The 22,605-nt window shown below is 42.6% G+C and overlaps 1 protein-coding gene across 1 annotated transcript in view; it reads left to right on the top strand.

Moving 5' to 3' along the window:
- The window catches only part of LOC124722469 (feline leukemia virus subgroup C receptor-related protein 2-like), an 82,594-nt gene extending 63,210 nt beyond the window's left edge, over positions 1 to 19,384 (top strand). The window contains exons 6-7 of the mRNA XM_047247625.1: positions 10,280 to 10,390; positions 18,576 to 19,384. Coding sequence (XP_047103581.1) covers positions 10,280 to 10,390; positions 18,576 to 18,921 — 457 coding nt within the window. The 3' untranslated portion in view covers positions 18,922 to 19,384. The remainder of the gene's footprint in view (positions 1 to 10,279; positions 10,391 to 18,575) is intronic.
- Positions 19,385 to 22,605: the final 3,221 nt, after the last annotated feature.

Raw genomic sequence — 22,605 nt, 5'->3', positions numbered from 1 at the left:
TAAATCTCTGTCTTATCATTACATAATCAATTTGAAATCTTCCAGTGTCTCCAGGCTTCTTCCACGTATACAACCTCTTTTCATGATTCTTAAACCAAGTGTTAGCTATGATTAAGTTATGCTCTGTGCAAAATTCTATCAGGCAGCTTCCTCTTTCATTCCTGACCCCCAGTCCATATTCACCTACTATTTTTCCTTCTCTTCCTTTCCCTACTATCGAATTCCAGTATTTATAACCCTGTATTCATCTGACCAGAAGTCGTGTTCCTCCTGCCACCGAACTTCACTAATTCCCACTATATCTAACTTTATCCTATCCATTTCCCTTTCTAAATTTTCTAACCTACGTGGCCGATTGAGAATCTGACATTTCACGCTCCGATTCGTAGAACGCCGGTTTTCTATGTCCTGATAACGATGTCCTCCTGAGATCCGAATGGAGGAGCATTTTACCTCCGTAATATTTAACCATACAGTAAAGTTGCATGCCCTCGGGAAAAATTACGGCTGTAGTTTCCCCTGCCTTTCAGCCGTTCGCAGTACCAGCACAGCAAGGCCGTTTTGGTTAATGTTATAAGCCAGATCAGTCAATCATCCAGACTGTTGCCCCTGTAACTACCGAAAATTCTGCTGCCCCTCTTCAGGAACAACACGTTTGTCTGGCCTCTCAACAGATACCCTCCGTAGTGGTTACACCTACGGTACGGCTATCTGTATCGCTGAGGCACGCAGGCCTCCCCACCAACGGCAAGGTCGATGGTTTATTTGGGGGGGGGGGTATTAATACCTACAGAAACATATTCTGGCAACAGTTACTATTTTGACTTTTTTCCACGTTGAATGACCCGTTAATTGAGAAAGTCTATTTGCACATGTGTTCATATTTCTTGGAAATGGTGTTGGAAGTGGTGTTCAAATTCTGTATATTTTTCATCTTTCGATTATTGTAAGCCTCAAAACGGGAATTGGTTAAGAAAGATATTTTTTACGAGTTATATACAATTTTAATTGTTTCTTTCGACAGTTTGTAATATAAACTGTTTTCTTTCTTTTTTGCTCTCGGCAGACTAGAGATTCTCCCATCTATTGAATCTTTTATGATTCTTATGAATTCCTGTCGATCAAACGAATAAATGAGTATGATAATTTCAGGCCACTGCGGGAATCTGAGTGTTTATGAATGGTACTGTATCATAAGGCATTCCTTGGCACTTGACATCGTTGTGGAGAACCATTTGTTGAGAAGCAGTCTACTAAAGAACAACTGGATGGCCATTCATCTAAATCTATCTTGGAATCAAAAGCCACCAACTACGATTGTGACTGAAATATAATAACAATTATAATAGCTACTGCGGAAGGTGACCACACAAACAAACCTTCTGACGATGTTTGTGTCTTCACATATAGCCACCGTCCATAGGCACGATCACAGCTGGACAACTGAAATGGGGCGAAATAACCCCTTGAAAATATTAGATATTTGTGTTGTCGATGCTTTACGAAACAACTATCTGCTAAAGAGCTGGAATGGCACAGCAACGCGTGCAACAAATGGCCGTGATATCACAACACGTGGTTTAGTGTGCCTTCAGTTAATGTCGTGAAATAATTTGGCGCCGTCTTTACGGCACTGCGCCTGCATTCTGGTGGGTCGTGAGTCATTTACACCTACATCGTTACTTTGCAAATCACACTTAAGTGCTGGCAGAGGATTCATTGAATCATCTTCACACTAATTCTCTATTGTTCCACACCCATATCTTTCCGTGCGAGCTCTGATTTCACTTATTTTATTATGATGTTCGTCTCTCCCAATGTAGGGATCATCTTTCAGCCATCCGGATTTAGGGAATCCTTGGTGTAAGTAAATAAGTGATACTAACGCACATGAATACACGAAATGTAATCGCAATATCGCGAATGTGGACAACCTTCAGCTGTATAATGGAATGACTAGAACGAAAATTTGTGCTGGACCGGGACTCGAACCCTTACCAGTTTTTTTTTTTTTTAATTAAAATTTGTGCCGCGGTCGGGACTCGAACCCGGGTCTTCTTGCTTGCTTTTTTTTTACTATTAAAGAACCATATGAAGAACATAAGCACAAAAACAAAATAATGAAGTATTGGAACTGTTTCCATACAAATTATGTCCTACATTAGACGAAAGAATACATTTGGATATACTTAGTGTCATTTCGAAGCCTATAAAACATAACAAAAATTGTAAACTGACAACAGCATCTTCAGTACAGACAGAGACATAGAACTAAAACGCAAACATATTAAAGAGAATTACAAAAAAATAAAATATAATTGACTGTCTTAACTAGAATTGTAGCTCTGTCAATTGATTCACACCCGTCCAAACTGTTCACAGAAAGCCATTTCGAGCATACAAACTAATAACAAAGACTGGCACAGGCAACATAAATTACGGAAATGGTCACAATGAAGTTAATAAACACCGTTGAGAGGTTGGGAGCAATCCAGCGAACAGGTGTATCCCCTCATTTGTTGCGTATTTTGACCGATACATCGTCGTGTATGTGATTTGTGCCCTTACCGATGTCGAGAATTACCCTACGCCTTGTTTTTCAAAAATTATGTCTAACATGTTACCAAACATCGTCCTGACATTTGGGTAACGTTTCATCTTCCAATGTGCCGTCCTCATATAAGCCTCGATACTAATGAGATTATCTTCACTATTGTGGACGATGGTATATGTCACACACTGCCCTAACAGCCACATCAAGGTGTTGTTCCTGATAGCGGGAAAATGTTTCATGTCCGGTCAGAGCAGGATCTCGGTGCAGTGGCTGGCTGGGGTGCTTCGGGTTATCAGGCCCAGCCTCTGCTGCATCTATTTCCAGTTAATGATATGACCGCCATAAGTGAAGCGATGGAGTAATGTGTGGACCAGACCACAGTGGACGCATTTATCACTGTCACACAAGCCGATTCTATGCAACCTTTCATTAGTGGGGATAACATCGTTTACCACTATATACCATGTGGATGCCACCTCAGCAGTGTGGACGGTTAAACTGATGTTGTCCCAAACTGCTTTCCAATGAATACTAGGGTATTTAAGTTTAATGGGATTCCGGACCATTGGAGATGTCCATCTTTTTAATAACAGGTGCGTCGTCGGTAAATCCTGCGTGAGATAGTTTCCATCTATATCGCTTACTTCAAGAAAAAACTACTTGACATGTCGTAGTTTGTATTGCATTTTACCTGCATCAATGGGTGGGTTCATATCGGTGGGTTGTAAGGTTCGGAGGAGCCAATTGGTTACGCTGAGAAGTTCCTTGTGCAACAAGTGGGTGATTCGTTTACTATATATCGCCGTACACTTTCGGTTAATGTCAGGCATATTGAGTCCGCCGGCCTTCTGGAAGACGTCAGCGTGGTGTATTTCACTTTAAACAGATGCCCTTGCCAGATAAATCTATTAGAGATTTTGTGTTTGGCCTGCACCCTGGGGACTGGAAATATTTGGGCCGTATAGTACGCTTTACTGAATATATAGCTGCTGGGAGTCGTATGCGTTGGAGAATGTCAACGTACCGCCAATTGTTTTCATAGATGGCCCCTTGCATTTTATTGGTGACCTGCTTCCAATTTTTTGCATTCATTTTTAGCGGGCATTTGTCAATAATCATCCCCAGAGTGTTGTGGGCTTCGACACGCTTCGCCCAAGGTACAATAACTGCGTCGAATCCCCGAAAGTTGACAAAGGTGCATTTATCGGCGTTGATTTTAGCACCGAAAACAAGACAGTACTCGTCTACCGCGGTCTTGAGGGTTGATACGTCTCTGTCGTTGCGCAGTAACACTCCGATGTCGTTGGGGCTGGAGTAGCTGTACGGGGTACTCGTAGCTGACGCGGTCAAATGCCTTGCAAAAGTCGATAAACAGCACTGCAAGATTCACGTTAGTAACTGACGCTATGGCTATTACATCTCTATATTCCGAAAGGGGCGTCATAATAGTGTGACCATGATTGATGGTTGTTAATCACTTCCTTCATTAATGGAGACAATCTGCTGCTGAGTGCTCTGGCAAAGGTTTTGTAATCAAAATTGAGTAAAGTAACCGGTCGGACGTTATCTAAGGTTTTTCGGTGTTTGCTTTTTGGTAACAATACAATTCGACCTTCCTTCATTTCGGCCGGCACGTCACTCCCTAGCATTACTTCAATGAGAACATCTGTAAATGCGTGTCCGATTATGAGCCAGAAACGCACATAAAATTCCCGTGGCAATCCACAAGGGCCTGGGGATTTATTCGATGGTGAGGCAGAAATCAGTTCAAGGTCTTCGTCTGGAGCAAAATCGTGTACGACCGCCGAGTTCTCCGCAGGCGTGACCACGGGGGGCAGAGTACTCACGATCTCGCCACCGACATCACCATGTGTATCGCATTGCGAGTACAGATCCGTGAAGTACCGGTAACTGCAGTAAGAATATCACTCTGTCGGGTCGAACGGAGTCCATCATGTGTCCAGCTCCCCGATAAAAGCTCGCTTGCGATTGGCACGATGTTTTATGAGGTGATACAGCGATGCAAGTTTGTCCTATTGAAGCGATTTTGCTTTAGATCTGATCTTCAGTCCTTGAAGCTGCGTTCGCTTTATGATAATAAGCTTCGCCTTCATTTGTTTGATGGTCGCCAGCTGCTTGTTGGTTGGCGACATAGTCGCATACAACTCTCGCAGAACTGTCTGGTAAAAATCAATCGTGCGTTTGACATCTTGTGCCCGTTGCCAACTGTGGTTTTTTAATGGTAATCGCATTTTCTGTTTGACCACAACATTCCACCAGGCTATCTTGCTCGGATATCTGCAGCATTGCTTGAGACAATCCGCCCATGTCGTGGAGATGACATCTCGTAGCGCGGCATCGGCGAGAGTAGAAACATTTCGGCTCCACGGAATTCTATGCCATTTAGTATGCTGTTTGGCCAGATTTATCCTGACACAGAGGGTGCAGTGGTCAGAGAAACTAGCCGGAATGACATCAGCGTCCAGAACATGTTGGCAAATGTTCTCAGAGTTGCACAAACGATCTGACGGCTACATGCGGTGGAGGTGAGGTACGTGTACTTTACTAGGGCAGGAAATTTTAGATCTCACGCATCCTTTAGCTGCAGGTGACGCACCAGATCATGTAGTTCTCTACAGTAATTAAGTTAGCTCTTTCTGATTTTAGAGTCGTTCCAGATGGAGCATAGATATTGACGATGGTGACGCCAAAAATTTGGCAAGCTATGCCTCTACCGGAGTCCAAAATTTCGATATTGCTCACTAGGATTCCGTCTCGTGATAGAATGGCCGTACCTGTATCCTCGTCCGGCGCAGTGTTTACGATTGTTGCAAATCCTGATACATGAAAACTTAAGATAGACACACTAACATTCTGCGTGGTGTCTGTTTGTTCTAAGTCGTGTCTCCCTACCACTTTCGCGCAACGACGCTCTGAGCGTGTTTTTTAGGGAATTGACTAGTTTGAACCTGGGACCTGTTGCTGGTAAGGAGACGCCAGACCATACATGACATGTAGAGTTCAGAAGAGTTCAGTGAGACTAGCGATGATATAATCAAATACTTAATGATTTCAGCGTCAGCTCCACTGCACTCCCTGTAAAAGAATCTTAATACTAACTAAATTTAGTAGAAGGGGTTCAAGGCTCTCCTATTTTTAGTTAGCTGGTAATTTAACTTCGAAAAATCAGTTAAGTTTACCATTGGAATTTTTATTCTACTCACAAAACATTGTTTACAAATTGTAGTATTGATAAAAGGAAATGTTTTAATACAGGATGGTAAAAACCAACTGCGTTCAACAAAAACGTGAACGAATATTCCCTGAATGGGTTTCCAAGTTCTATAATGGATCGAAGGATGACCTATGCCATATCACATCTATAATCTAGGTTTAAATTAAGTTTCATAAAAAAGACAACTTCCAAAAATGGTCTACAGTGACCCTCAATCATCTTTAATTACTTATTTAATTTGTCGTAAATTACAGTGGCTGATGTGGCTTCTCAATAACTATATAACAGAAAAATCATCGCATTTTAGATTTTAACTTCAAGTAGCAAATGTGAATACCACGAAGTTTAATTGACGATCGACACTAGTATAACATAAAAAGGGGATGTAACAGATGAGATTTCTGCAGTTCTGAGTGAAGCCTTATGCGCTCTTATGCGGCATCGCGTGCGTTCATTACCTTGTCGGTGGTTAGGCAGCGTCACGGGCGGCTGGCAGCGCAGCTCCACACACCTCGCCGTCTTGGTAGCAACTCTCTCGAAGTTATCCTTACTGCTGTTTACCGAAGTTGGTTTAAGAAAAAGGTATCTGGCTGTGTTTTCACCTGACCAGTCAGCGTCTCAATGTTAACCTTAGGCTCCGCCTACAAAAATTCCGTCTATCCAGTGAGAAATGTTATACTTTTTGTGGTGGGGCAATGTTTTTAATGTTTGCTACATAACAGAGACACGTATAGTCTCACGCTAAAACTTGCAGCTGGTGTGGCCCTTTTAGTGTAAGATCTATACTGTCCTTCTGGAGGGCTCTTTTAACATGGGCTGGGGGATGGACCTCTTGGCGGTCGGCTTGCGATGTGTGTCTCCTATTGTCCCGCTCTTATCGTAGGGCCTTTTAGCCTACACGGCTCTACTCTCGGCTTCTGTTCTCGTTTCTCCCATCGGAACTGCGTCTGTTTCACGGTGGGAAGGTATGACATGCATTTAGACGTTCTTGTGTTAGTCTGTGGTATTCCATTTGCTCACTCGTTGATCGTATTACTTTGGTTAATTTAATGTCAGCATTTATTTGGAGCTATGTGACATATTGCCGGATTTGCTATCATGTCAGGGTTTTCATGGAAGGTGTTGGATTTGCCTGACACCTTACAACACTTCCTGTAACAGAACTATATCAGCTTCGGACTCATAGATAAACTGCCGGAGCATTGCTAATTTTAGATCTGTCATAACCCTATTACTGTTCAGGACAAAAACTTATAAGCTTGACTCATGATCGTCAGAGACGTGTGGGTGTTGGGAAGTGTTGGAAGCCCAGCCCGTCTCACTGTCGGACTTCGAACCTACATCCGCAGGTTTTGTACCAGTTTTTGCGCAGACTTTACTTTTTGACTTACTTCTAGCCACGGAGTCATTTCGTTTAACTTTATTTTGCCGTCGTAGAGTCGTCCGAAGTGTCATAGAAGACGGCGGAGCGAGTCATGGCTGTAAGCAGTATGTGAAAGTCCTTGTTTCGGAACGGGTGACGGCAAGTCCGAAGGAGCGTCTTTAGTAGGCTCAATGTGTTTGTTTGGAGCCGCACTGGCTGTTTGTATACAGCTTTCCGGTTCCTCGCGTTGTTTGGAAGCAGTTCCGAGGTGGTGGGTGTTTATGTTATGCTCTACACCGCGTGCATCATCCTCTGTGTTTACGATTGTCAGTTGACTGACCTCCGCCTCTTGTGTGTTGACCCCTGTGGCAAGTGGAGAAGCGGCATCGCAATGGATTGCTGTAAACACTAGACTGCACTCGTATTGACAGTTTCTGCGACGGGAGTTTCGATGTGAATTTGGCGGTTCGTAACTGAGCCGTCCGACATATGCGTGTCCTGTGTGGAGGCGCGTGTCTCCGCGTTATCGGTCTGATTTTTTACGACCTGCTCACCGGAGCCACTACCGTCACTAGTACGGCGCCGTTCGTTACCGACAGATAATGCGACGCCTGCGACTAAGGGGGGACTGGTCACGGTTTCTGAGGTAAGGGTGGAAAGGTGCCTTTACCGAGATCGTTGTCCTCTGACACAGACGCACTTGGTTGCAAGTCAATCACAGAAAGCGTCTGATTTTAAGTTAGGACATCAGCCAATGATAATCTCGGTCATTGTTGCAGATTGTTTCGAAGTACGTAAACGCGCCTCATAAATGGCCACTCTTGTTACAGATAAAACAAGTGTCTACTTGTCCTTCGTAAATGACATGAGCCTTAAAAAACCTAAAAAAATTACCGCAAACCATTATATAGGTTGAGATATCTACTTTAATGGCCATGACAACTGAGCGAACACCACTATAACATTGGAGTTTGTGACGGCTCGACCATTTTTCATTTCTAATCTGTCGGATGACACCGTATTTGGCAAGGACATCTCTAAGAAAACAATTCTCAACCTCAGGTGGCAAATTGAACACTCGCACTTGTTTATATTCGATGTATGCGTTAGTAATTGAAGCGGTACTCACCGACTGATCACGATGTCGGAACTCTGCTTTCCCACCGGTATTCACCAAAATTTTCTCCAGTTGTATCTGATCTAAAAACTTCACAAAGAAACAGTATTCCGCCATGTCATAATATGCTGTGTGGACCTGGTCGGACGTGATGGCGATAATATCTACTATCCAGTCATGGACTTCTAGAGAACTCGGTTGCACAGTCATAGAAGATTTCTCAAATGCAAAACACAGGGTATTCTTACGGGGTACACTGGGAGCCATAACTGCACTATATGAGCGGCTGAGACGGCTGTGAGTTAATTAATACGCGTGTGTACGACTGTAGTGAAGAAGCACTGAGAACATCATAGGTCACAATCCAAGAATTTCTATAAATATGGCTTGCAGCGCTACGACTACGACGAAGTACCGGCACTTCCGGTCGCTGTCACGTCCCAAGCGGAACTGTCACTAGGCTACACGAGCACACGTCATGTCCAGACCAAAACAGGGGAGACCTTTTAATTGAAAGTCGTCTGCCCGTTATCAGAAGATAAATGCTTGAATGTCCGAAGGAACACTGCATCGTACTTCTGAACGTCACAGGCACTGCAATATCATAAATCCCGTAAAGGCAGTTTTGAAAAAGAACGTGCTCGTTTTTCATACAGATCAACATTAGATCTAATTATGAATTCCGCCTCTAATATCCTCGTCATGTAAGCTTCACCCATACCCCGATACTCCGACCTACATTTCATGAGTATTATGGGTCGAAAATTTGGTTAAAGGCAATCGGAATTAATTTAATTTGAGGGCAGAGTTCACATACAGGTAAAAAGGAGACCATTGGGCTAGTACCAACAACATGTCTCTCTTTTTAATTTAGATATAATATGATCATTATTCATTTTAATTGAAAAAGTCGATAGCGATCACGAGCTAAATACATAAATACAGTCACTGTTTATTTAACATGCATTTGAATCCTAACAGTTGCATTTCGCTCTCATACTCATCACTGTTTTTTTCACTATGGCAAGTATCGTTCTGAATTATTCTCCACGAAAACCACGAAAATTTAGTCTAAACATCGTATGTGAAAATTACTGTTTCTTATTATTCACACGCGGTTGATGACTTTAAGCACTTGAGCCACTAATGAATCAGCACAGTATTTCCTTAAAAATCTAATCACCCATATTACTAATTAATATTCATATTCTCATGACGTTCCCTCGGCTGTATTCATCACCTATATTAATCTCACATTTCATGTTCAGTACTATTCCGTGTAATACCTTTGCTCAAATTTCTAACTGCCTCCACCCGACTCCAACGACTCACTCGCATGCAACCACACGAGCACTCGAATCAGAAACCTCCCATTGAAAACACTACAGTTGTTACAGAACTGTTATAGCTACTGTCCGTCAAGTTACCAGAAAATATGGCCTTCGTAAATATGGTACATTTTCAGTTAACAATGGGAAGGTAAACCTCTACCTTCTTCTCTTGGCCTAGCGCAGCCACAACAAACAAAAATTTAGGTGAGGCACTATAATCCTATCTGGTATCGTTCTGTTTCAGCAGACACAGTGTCATTCTGAAATGACTGTGATTGCGCACATTACCCTGTAGACTTCTTGAGAATTTTTGCGAGGCGATAATACGTCTTCTTTGTGTTTACAGATCTGCACTAAAAGTGGATTACGTAGATATTCAGTGAAAATAAAACTGCTAGAATGTGTCTTTGGCTCTATATCTGGAATACACCATCGAAATGCTTTCTATAAATTCGTGGAAGAGACTCTTACTTTAAAAGTGGTTTCCTGCGTACTTTAAGGGCAAATCAACTCCAGTGCTATCATAAGCTAGCTATCCGTGGTGATTTACCACCATGCAAGTAACTGCAGTACATCTATCAGTATATACGTCTAGTAGGTTAACTAAATACATATACATGTACAATGTAGTATAGTTTACAGTCTGCTTGTGAATCACCTTAAGTATTCTTTTAAACAGGGAAACCGCGGTGGTTATGGTTGTAGCCATCTTTGTGAGCATGCTGGTCTTCACGTTCACGCTGCCCCTAAGAAACCAAGCTGTCGTCTATGCCGTCCTTTGGTTCATGGGGTAAGTACATTTAAGACATTTACACTGCGAGACACTGAGTTTATTTGTAATCTCACCTGAAATTTCATTTATGGAAATTGTCACTATAGCGCACTTGCTAATATTTCGACAATATTGTTACTTTATTATAAACAAATTTTATGTCACTACTGTGCACAATTACGCATTGTCATCTTACGTCCGCACTTGGGTGATCTTGTCTGGCTGAAACGTGTCCCAGCAGCGTTGTGTACTGATACTACAATTTCACAGAGAGAGTACCCAAACTTTTAAAATCAAACTTAGCAGAGGTCCTAAACTGAGTACATTGAGATGAGGAACTAATTTTCGGAAACGAATATTTATATTTTATTGAAATAAACACCCTTCACCTTTTAGCAACAGCTTAAGGTCCTAGCAACTGTTCAAAGTGGCGGCCGCTGTTCTGATACATACATTACAAAAGACACATAAAATTTCGCCGCAGTTTCTGAGATACCCTAGCTCTGTGATGTCAAATGAGATAGAAAGGACGAAAATTATCAACCAGTTCCTACTGAGGTTTCATTCACTAACGATTTCATGGGACCCAACAAGAAAAAATTCATAGGAATGAGTGTCGGCCATCTCGCCTTTCAATTCAATGATGATGGTACGCTGTTCAGGTGCTCGCAGGTGTTAACACGGAAGTAGAATGGTGTTGCAAAAACGTCCTTTTGCGGCCAACAAGTGATGAAGTCTCCAACAACTGTGGTAGCTCGAATGAGCACCAGGTAAATTGCACTTTTAGACCGGAGTGACAGCAGATAAGATCCTATTAGTTAATCTGACACTATTACGGCCTAGTGTTTCCTCCTCAGAGCCCGAAATAACAAGTCGCAATAGCATTACGTACACCATGCCAACATGCATGGATTTCGAAAACATCGATCATGTGAAACCGTATTTGCACATTTCTCACATGACATCCGGAAAGTCATGGATCAGGGAAGTCAGGTAGACGTAGTATTTCTCCATTTCCGAAAAGCATTTGACTCAGTGCCTAATCTACGCTTATTATCAAAAGTACGAGTGTATGAGATATCAAGCAAAATTTGTGTCTGGATTGAGAATTTCTTGTCAGGGAGCACACAGCATGTTATCTTGAATAGGAAGTCATCTATAGGCGTAGAAGCAACTTCTGGTGTGCACCAGAGAAGTTTGTTGGGACCCTTGATGATCATGTTGTATATTAATGACCTTGCACAAATTATTAATAGTAATCTCTGACTTTTCGCTTATGATGCAGGTGTCTATAATAAAGTACTGCCAGAAAAAAGCTCCACAAATATTCAGTCAGATCTAGATAAGGTTTCAAACTGGTGCAAAGGTTGGCAATTTGCTTTAAATGTTGTGAAATATGAAACTTTTGCTCTTCACAAAGGGAGAAATCGTAGCATCCTATGACTACAATATTACTGAGTCACAGTTAGAACCGGTTAGGTAATACAAATACGTTTAACAACTTTTAGGTGTAGGGAATGGAACGATCAGATACGGTCAGTCGTAAATAAAGCAGGTGGCAGACTTCGGTTCATTGGTAAAGTCCTCGGGAAATTTAATCAGTCTACAAAGGATATTACTTCAAAACACTCGTGTGACTCATCCTAGCTTATGGCTCAAGTGTGTGGGACCCATACCAAATAGGACTAACAGGGATTATTGAACGAGTACAAAGAAGGGCGGCACGAATGATCACAAGTTTTAATGATCCACGGTAGAGCGTCACGAAAATGTTGAAAAACTTGAATTGGCAGATTATTGAAGATACACACATATTATTCCGTGAAAATCTACTTCAAAAATTTCAGGAATCAGTATTAAAAGGTAAGTCTAGAGATGATCTTGAGCCCCTTACACATGGCTCCCATAGGGACCTTGAAGACAAAATTAGGCTAATTACATCTCGCACAGAGGCATTTAAGCAATCATTCTTCTCGCGCTCCATACACGATTGGAACGGGAACATGGGGTACCATACTAAGTACCCTCTGCCACGCACATCAAAGATATTTACATAATATGCATGTAGAAGCAGATGTGGAGTCCTACTGGGCCACACTCAAGTTCATCTCCGGAAACTGACCTTCAGTTCGAGTACAGAATGTAGCGTCCAGTTCCTGATAATCCATTGGCTCTAGAAACAAAAAGAATTGTCCATGGTCATCAGTCCGTCTGGTATAAATGTTAAGCTTAGTTTGATTCAAAAGATCAGTGGACTGAGCTTTGGCACAAATACGTCGCCTAATATGTAAGTCTAAACACATTCTGCGAGCCATGGTGCAGAGTATGACAGAGGTTACTTGGTAACAATATTAGCCACTCTGTGTATAATTCGATTCGTGTGCGGAGGGAGGGGAAAATGACTGTGTGTGTGTGTGTGTGTGTGTGTGTGTGTGTGTGTGTGTCATAGCATGCACCCTTCCCATTTCTCTCTCTCTCTCTATCTCTCTCTCTCTCTCTCTCTCTCTCTCTCACACACACACACACACACACTGTGTTCTCAGCATCTCTACGTAGCATTTATGGTGGAAGCAATTGAATTGATGCACAATCTACTCCAATCACAAGCCAAAAGGGTTTAGCGAGAACAATAGCACCCTTCCTCCGTGCAGGATGGGGCGAATAAAAGTGTCCCGGACGAGTGGATACAATTGGATGTGAATGTACGCATATAACCACACTCCGTGACGCGCACACCACGTGTACGCTAGTTACGTGATTCACACCGGTTCAGAACGTAGTGCATGCTGTGTCAGTGCGAGTGAAGCAGTGCAAAGGGGACGATGGTACTCACAGTAGAGTAAGGGGTGTTCGTTGGGGAAGGTTATGTGACAACAGACCGGTGGAAACGGTGTGGTCGGTTGTTTGCCGAGAAGTTCAATGGTATTAAAGGTCAAAGAGTGTCATGCAACGCTTAGACCGGAAATGGCGTCAGACATAATTTGTTTTGAACAAGTCAATAAAACATTCCGAAACGTGCCTGCACGCCAGAAAATGTGTCTGCAGTTCACCAGAAAATGCTTCAGATTCCTACCAAATCAACCCGACGCCTGTCGCAAGAGACCGGCATATCACGGCGACTATGTGGACGAATAGTCCACCTGGACTTGTTCTCAAGGCCACTTATTTGCCCCACCCTGTGTATAGGCTATACCAAATGTTACAGTGTCAGCTCGGCGTCTCTGAATGCCTTTGGCACATTTCGTGAAGTATACTTCGTGTAGATGTCAACAACTGGTGCAGTACACCAAACCATTAGCATTAGAGTGTTGTAAACAGTTTCATTAACCGATGCACATCATGTCCTAGAATCTTGCCAATAAGTCTAACTCTTACCAACCAGGAAAGTACTTGGGCTCGAACAAACACAAATACACCAAAATCGTGTGAGAAATAATTTAAAGGTCTCTTATGGCACTAGTGATACTCCCGCATCTGCAAAACTCTGCAGTCGTCCGTTAGAGGCCTCTGCGTATGCCATGCCGCATTGCTCACTGATGTGCCGGTACGCCAGTCGGGACCAGTAGGGACGGTGCAGTGTGCCTCTGAAGTTGCGTTTTGTGATTTGTGTATTGAAGCGTCAGATGGCTCGGCGATTGGTAATCAATCCTGCTAATGTATTGCGATTCGTTGAGATGAAGTTACGAAGAACCCTTCTTCGTGAAGATGGTATTGGTGTAGAAGACGAATAATTCGCATGTTTTCTGGTATCTATTATAGTGCAGAAATATAAGCATAAGTTAGAAACAGATACTGTTGTAACACTAACACATAATTATGATGATAGGGATGATAATGACGAACAACTCATTGCAAACGGTAGTGCTACGGCAAGTGCGGGAAGAGGCGATGTAAACAGTGACAGAGAATACCAACCGTCTCCTAATAAGAAGGTTAAATTTGCAAGTATCATCACGGCGTTTGATGACAACACATTGGAAAACATGTACTATGATTATTACGTAAGAGGTTTCGACACATGCGACAAGCTTCTGAAAAGATACGCTAAATTGAAGTCTAAAAGGAATATTAAAAACATACTGGATTACGTGGCAAAGAAAAGAGAAGGAAATACAGTTTTCAAAGGAAATAATACACTACTGTTCAAGACCATCAAGGAGCGTGTAATGGCGAAATTCGATGAAGCGTGAGAATGCGGTTCCGCCGTTCATTATTGGCATTTACAACATTGGGCATTGGACGTAGCCAGAAATCTCGGGTGTACAAACTTTACGGCTTCACTAGGATTTATTACTAATTTGAAAAAGGAGTTTAGGATAACATCACGCCGTATCACTATGCTCCAAGCACGAAAAGATAAGGATGACGAAGAAGAGCTGATTGAAAGAGCTCAAACGTTTGTTTCTGACGTCAATGAGCATATCACGAGAGAAAACATCGATATTAGTTCTGTATGGAACTGTGATCAGAGTCAGTTCAACTATGAGCTTTCTTTTGACAGAACACTATCCATGAAAGGGGAGAGAAACACTGTCGCGATGTTGCAATCAGTTAACTGTGCAACACATAGTTGCTATATCAATGGACGGACGATTGGCAGACAAACTCTATATTTGCTTCCAAGAATCCAGTGGAAAGTTTGGACCCCGCGTGTCAAGGGAAATAGAAACGCGGTGCCCTCCAAATGTCGTCGTCGATGCAAGTGTGAGTGGGAAGATGGCGAAACAACATCTGAAGACGTTTTTTCTGTCAGTTTTGAATCCACATTTGTCGAGAAAGTCATTAGTACTTTGTGACTCCTGGTCTGGACATAAGGATGAACGAGTACTACTGGAAGCATCTGGCAGAAACATGTAGATTTAAAAATCTAAAACTACAAAATATGCACAACCTCTGGATGTGTATTTCTTCAGGCAATACAAAATATATGCCAAGAGAATAACAGACTTCATTAAACTACGTTCCAGTAATATGCAGCCGAAATTGCACGACAGATTCTTTATCATGAATATGCATTCTGTCATTTACAATCAGTTATCTGCGGGAGTATACAGACCAATGCCTCGTTGTGCGTGGCAGAACGCTGGCTACGATATTGGTGAACCAGTGAACAACTTCAAAAGTGTCATTGGCGTGGCGTTCAACACTGATATAGAATGTGCAAATACGCTATGCGACCAACTTGCATTTCTTCACTGTGCGTTTTGCAGTCATTCGTATTGCTCGGAGCATTTTATTGACATTCCGCATTTACATTTATAGTTAAGATTGCTGCATTGCGTATGGCGTCTACAATTACATCTACAGTGATATCTAGAGCATGACTGCAGAGTTTTGCAGAAAAACGACACCCACCAGCACATTCAGAGGTGCATAATGGTCCTGTAACCAAACGTTCATACAGATCCGTTTGTTCGAGCCCAAGTACTTTCCTGATAAGTCTAACTCTTACATACTTTTTCCGCCCTACTGATTCTACCTGTTCATATTGCTGCGTACTATTAACCCTAAATATTTAGACGCTGTGGTACGACGTAGAAGTTTACCACTAATGGTATAATCTGTCACTATCAAAGTCTTCTCTTGTTTATGCGCATTAGGATGCAGTCATCGACACTTAAAGTTATCGAACATTCGTTTCACCAAGTGTAATTCGTTTTACATTTTAATACAACTATACTCTCCCTGGATACGGTATCCTCACCAGTAAATAAAGGCGCCACCACTACTGGTTGACTCGGCTGTAAGTGTCACGTCAGTGGTAGGTCTTGGGCTCTGTACATGAGAGGAAGGCAAAAGGAAGAATTTTATGTCCATTCCAGAAAATCAACACGTTTGAGATGCTGTTTCCCACTGAAACTGAAACTGAGGCGTTGCGGCACACTTCGTCTCTTGGAGGGCCTGCTGTGTCCCATGTCTGTGGAAACCAAGAGCAAAAAGATTTCGTCAGTTAATCCTCGGCACTCTGAACGTAAGGAAAATAATGGTCTCTTAAAAAAATGACAGAAAGGGATAAGAAGGTTCACCATGTGCGATCAGTTTGTTTGTCCGAGGGCTTCATTTAACATGTTGAAACGGCATTTTCAGCTGCCACTATGAGAACAGTATGTAACGTGCTGCAGATTTTAGAGCACAATGGAACAAATTATACATGTTGTCTTGGCTCTGAGGTGATACCTGAATTATTTCAGTTACATAAAAGATTCAGAAAGCTTGCCTTGCTCACGGAATTCTAACGAAGCTCATAATCTGCATCGTTGTTCCAGAACTGATTGTGCGCCCTGGTTTTGAGTCGAGTGGTAGGCTTGAACTAGAGGTTTGCAAAATAAGGGGTGAGAAAATTAGGGTTCTCCTAGCTGAATGTTTGAGGGGTGCATACAATGTTTCGAGCCCAGATAGTGGTAGCTGCAGGTGACACCGAAGTGGTGATGTAGGACTCAAAGAAATATCCCACACAGGTCAAACATTTAAAATATTAGTGATCGATTGTCGAAGCATTGGCGACAAAATGCCAGGTTTGCAGCGCTCCTAGAAATCACATTATTATGGGTACAGACAGCTGGCTAAAACACGAAATTGAGAGCAGTGATATTTGTAGGGGGAATCTGAGTGTATACTGAAAAGACAGTTTTGTGGAAAATGGAAATTACGTATTTGCTGTAGTAGACAATAAACTCAAATTCTAACGAGATAAACATTGAAGTTTCATCCGAGACAGTTTAGGCAAGGGTCAATATTAAGGGTGGACAAAGGCGTATGATTCGGTCATTCTATCGACAGCTCGACTCAATTTCAGATGTAAATTTTAGAGAAAACCTCATCTCACTAATACAAATGTTCCCCAATAATACTGCATAATTAGAGGAGACGTTAGTCATATAACAGTCGATTGGGGTAATTATAATATCGTTTAACTGGTGGGCGTGACAAACCATCTTGTAAACAAATATTAATTGACTTCTCAGAAAATTACTAAGAACAAATAGTTTGGAATCCCACTCTTAAGGGTAATATAGTAGATCAAATGGCAACACACTGAACTGACCTCTTTGAGAAAGTCCACACTGAAAGTGCATTCAGTGACCATGGGGCAGTAGTAGCAACAATGATAACGAAAGTGCAAACAGCCACTAAAACCAGTAGAAAGATATACATATTCAGTAAACGAGATAAGGAGCCAGTAGCCATATGGTCACCCCTGCCTGCATGCATCCAACCAGTGCATTACCATCGCATAAACTACGGCTCAAATACAGGAATGCCGTTGCGTCACCCATCTGTTCCAATCGTTCAAATGGCTCTGAGCACTATGGGACTCAACTTCTGAGGTCATTAGTCCCCTAGAACTTAGAACTAGTTAAACCTAACTAACCTACGGACATCACACACATCCGTGCCCGAGGCAGGATTCGAACCTCCGACCGTAGCGGTCGCGCGGTTCCAGACTGCAGCGCCTAGAACCGCACGGCCTCTTCGGCCGGCACACCCATCTGTGCGTCACCCCTCTGTGCCCATAGGCACCCAGCTATTCGCAGGCGCGCAGGGTTAGACGAGCGGTCTAAGGCGGTGCGGTCATCGACTGTGCGGCTGGTCCCGGCGGAGGTTCGAGTCTTCCCTCGGGCATGGATGTGTGCGTTTGTCCTTAGGATAATTTAGGTTAAGTAGTGCGTAAGCTTAGGTACTGATGACCTTAGCAGTTAAGTCCCATAAGATTTCACACACATTTGAACATTTTTACCCGCAGGCGGGCACTCAAGCTGGAAGAGCCAAGTCTAATTGGCCATATACTAGAATCAAAGTCCCTCCGGTCATCCAGATTTCCCCCGTGATTTCCATAATCAGTTAACTTTAGTTCCAGAACAGTTCCTTTGAAATGGACATGACCAGTTTTCTTCCTCATCTTTGTCCTACATGAGTTTGTGCTTCATCTGCAGTGTTCTCATCGTCCAGACGATGTTAAACCTCAATCTTCCATCCTTTACGTTATACAGATTGTCAAGGCAAAACAGCCTCCGTAACACAAATATATTCAACCGAGAATCTTGTCCACACTTATTAGGGCCTGGATCACCAACTGTTAGTTAAGACTGTGCCGCTAATGATTAAACATTCGACAAGACGTTACTTATAGACCTTAATTCTTTTTGCGGATGGGTTGTTTTGAAGAAGCATATGTTGGAGATGCAGTGTGTTCTGTTGACAGGATGAGTGCTGGTGGCTACTTCCCGGTGAGTATGGAGTTCGTGGCCGAACTGACGTACCCAGAGCCCGAGAGCACTGCCGAGGCCTTTCTCATGGCGGTGATGATGGGCACCAGCTCCGTTGGCACTGTGCTCTACGGCTGGATGGTCAACGTCACCGGCGACCTGTGGGCAAACGTGATGCTCAACGTGATCATGTTCTCCGCCATCGTGGTCACCGCCTTGATTAAACCTGACCTGCGCCGCTTCAAGATGTCGCTGGCAACCAACGCTCCCGAGGCGGTGCACATGCTGGCGACCGTGGGTGACTCCCGCAAGAACAGCGTCAAAAGTGACGCCCATCACTGACACCTGCCACGTGGGGACACCTGGCGGTGCAAAAGTAGTTGGTCCTTGTCGCAGGCAACACATTCTAGACTGCAAAAACGTGAGAAGAATAGAAATGATGGAGGCTAACGTTTGCGCCGAATGAAGTCAGTTTATATTGCGTGCACTGCAACCGAAGACTTTATAGTGTTCGGGCCTACAGAGTGACACATATGTGAAGGGAACATTTTCCCCGTTTCTGGCTCAGATTGTAAGTGGCACCTGCAGGCGGGTGTCTGAATACATGTGTTACTAGACACAACAGGAGTTCGCAACAGATTCGTGTCTATACGATGTGAATCTGCACTGTTTACTTAGTGACGTGACATTTCGAGTTAACCTTAATTTCGATGTACTAACTGACATAAAGACAGTACTGTATCTAGCACTGCTTCTTCTTCTGTTGCAATCGACATAAAAATAAATAATGCTGTTTTATTTACAAGAGAAGACAAATTATTTTAATTATAAAAGTCGTATGTAATTTCATGAAAAATTCCTTAATGAGAACAAGGTAAGCGCTAAGAAATAGAAATGTACTTTCTCAGTCACTACATTATGTTCGAGATCGGAAACTAATTATAAGCAAATTGTTTCCATCATCCTTGACTTTTACTGTATCTATTACATATTGTACTGGTACACATCAGCAAACATTAATATCTATATACTCTAGCACCATTTTGGGTTATGTTAGTTAGCTAGGTAGGTGGCATAGTGGTTAAGAAACGCAGTTCAGATCCTCGATCGGCCGTCCAACTTATCATTTGCGTGTTTTTCCACAAGTTCTTGATGCTAATACCAGAATGGGGACTCAAACTTTCTCCAAAATTGTTAAGTTCTAGTTTGTTGTGCTCTGTCTCTAATGACCACGTCGCCGACGAGACGGTAAACCCCTATCTTACATCATTTTATATACAGGTGGTATGATCCTTCCTTCTGATTTAAAGTAAAAAATGTACCCTGGTACATAAGTCTCGTAGTCTGTATCTGAAACTGTTTACTTGCAAAAATACACGCAACGTGCACATGAATCTTTATTAACGTGAAGGATGACCACAGCGCTGCAGTAGGTGTTGCCCTTCCAAGAATTGTGTGCCCTTCTGCTGTCCGACATGTAAAGTGACTTAGCCAGTCAGTTATAGTGGGACCTACTAGTTGATGTGGAATCTGAACTACGATACTATTTGACATTTTTCATCTCCTGAAAGGTTCGCCATAATGAAAGTCATTTTAAGCAGAAGAAAAATGCTAGAAATCACTATATCTATTGTGGATGCCGAACTGCAACTGTGATTTAAATTGGCAAGTTTTGTGGGTATAGTACGTATTATTTTAATAAGATTTATTGTATTGTACTAATATTTAGTTTCCAAGCCACTATAGGCTCATCTTCAGATGGAGGTGTTAGAGGAACATTGTCTGGACCACGTGTAGCTAGACTCTATGATCGCAGTGACTGTGATGCCTCGTGATGCCTATAACGCTTTCATCCCGACAATGTACATTTTTCAGGTTACAGACACACACACACACACACACACACACACACACACACATACACACGCACGCACGCAAACACAGACACACAAGCGCGCCAGCGAGGACATGCGAATATACTGTATTATGTAGCTGCACTTGTTTTTTTTTCCTCATTCACAGTAAAAACGTACTTTGAGCTTCTCAGTCACTTTGCAGCACATAGTCAAACCTACTGGACAAGGACCGCTAGCGGCTTAAGCCTTATTCTGCTATAATACGTTCTACCAACCTCTTGTGAGCACTTTGCCTACTATGTGCACTGCACTTCCGTAGAACTTTCTTAACTAACGAAAATCTACCATTCACCATCACTGCTGCAAGTCTCACGTGTTTCATAATTTTTTAAACTATGAGACAAGATTCAGAACTTTGCTACTAATCTTAGAATGAGATATCATCGTATTTTTTCTGTTGTAGGAGAAGGAAGAAGAGATTAGTGTTTAACTTCCTGTCGACAACGAAGTCATTAGAGACGGAGCAGGAGCTCGGACTGGCTCAAATGGCTCTGAGCACTATGGGACTCAACTGCTGAGGTCATTAGTCCCCTAGAACTTAGAACTAGTTGAACCTAACTAACCTAAGGACATCACAAACATCCATGCCCGAGGCAGGATTCGAACCTGCGACCGTAGCGGTCTTGCGGTTCCAGACTGCAGCGCCTTTAACCGCACGGCCACTTCGGCCGCCGGAGCTCGGATTAGGGAAGGCTGGGGAAGGATATCTGCCGTGCCCTTTCAAAGGAACCACTCCGGGATTTGCCTGAAGCGATTTAGGGAAATCAACGAAAACCTAAATCTCGATGGCCGGACACTGGTTTGAACTACACGCATACTGCAGAATATGAGCTAGATAAAAACAAATGTATTGTATTTGAGAAAACATGTCTAACCTTTCAGACAACTTAACATTTTGCATAAAATCCTTTCTGTGGTTGAAACAAGCACATCTACCGTGTAACATGACCGTATCCTTCGACGATCAGCCACATAAAACTGAAGCGTGTCCACGCGCCCAGGCTGTGTCCAACGTACCAAGTATGGTGATTCGACAGAAAAAAGGCTGGGAGCTCTTTTGCAGTACTGTTCTGCAACGTGTTGCATCTTTCTTGAATTTCAGTAAGCGCAAGAATACGACTGCGCGGAAAGAAGCGGTGTGATTTTCCTTTAACAGCGTGACAACCAAACATGTTATGAAGCGATATAAGATGGGTGAATTACAGACGAATTTCCCTAACAGCGGTTTGCTGCAGATTTGTTGAACATATTCTCAGTTCGATATAATAAAATTTCATGAGGCCAAGAAGCTTGTGTCCACGAATCACCAAAGTTTTGGAAAGCATTGTTACGGTGAAACTCAGCTTGCCATTTTCTCACATGACATATGAGAACTACGGATGAAGAGAAACAGGTAGATTCCATGTTTCCAGATTTCCAGAAAGCATTTGACACTGTGTCCCCCAGCAAACTGTTAATGAAGGTACGAGCATATGGAATAGATTCCCAGATACGCGGGTTGGTCGAAGATTTCTTAATTAATAGATCCCAATATGTTGTTCTTGACGGCGGGTGTTCATCAGAGAGAAGGGAATCGTCAGGAGCACGCCAGGGAAGTGTAATAGGAGCGCTGTTACTTTCTATACACATAAAAATCTGGCGGACACGGAGGGCAGCAATTTGCGGTTGTTTGCTTGCTGATAATGCTGTGGTTTAGGGGACGATGACGAAGTCGAGTGACTGTAAGAGGATACAAGATGACTTAGACAAAATTTCTTTGGATATGATGGAAGGCAGTTAGCTCTAAATGTAGAAAAATGTAAGTTGATGTGGATGACTACGAAAAACAAACCCGTTATGTTCGGGTACAAAATTAGTAGTGTCCTACTTAACACAGTCATTCCGTTTAAATATCTGGACGTAACGTTGGAAAGCGATATGAAATAGTATGAGCATGTAAGGATTGTTGTTACGGAAGAGAAATAGTTGACCTTGGTTTTTTGGGAGAATTTGAGGAAAGTGTGATTCATCTGTAAAGGAGACAGCGTATAGCATGCTAGTATGACATATTCTTGAGTACAGCGCGAATGTATGGGATCCATATCAGGTCGAATTAAAGGAAGACATTGAA

The sequence above is a fragment of the Schistocerca piceifrons genome, chromosome X (assembly GCF_021461385.2).
Source record: "Schistocerca piceifrons isolate TAMUIC-IGC-003096 chromosome X, iqSchPice1.1, whole genome shotgun sequence".
Classification (NCBI taxonomy): Eukaryota; Metazoa; Arthropoda; class Insecta; order Orthoptera; family Acrididae; genus Schistocerca; species Schistocerca piceifrons.
Note: the sequence above shows the minus strand (reverse complement) of the source record. Positions and strands in the feature narration are given on the sequence as shown.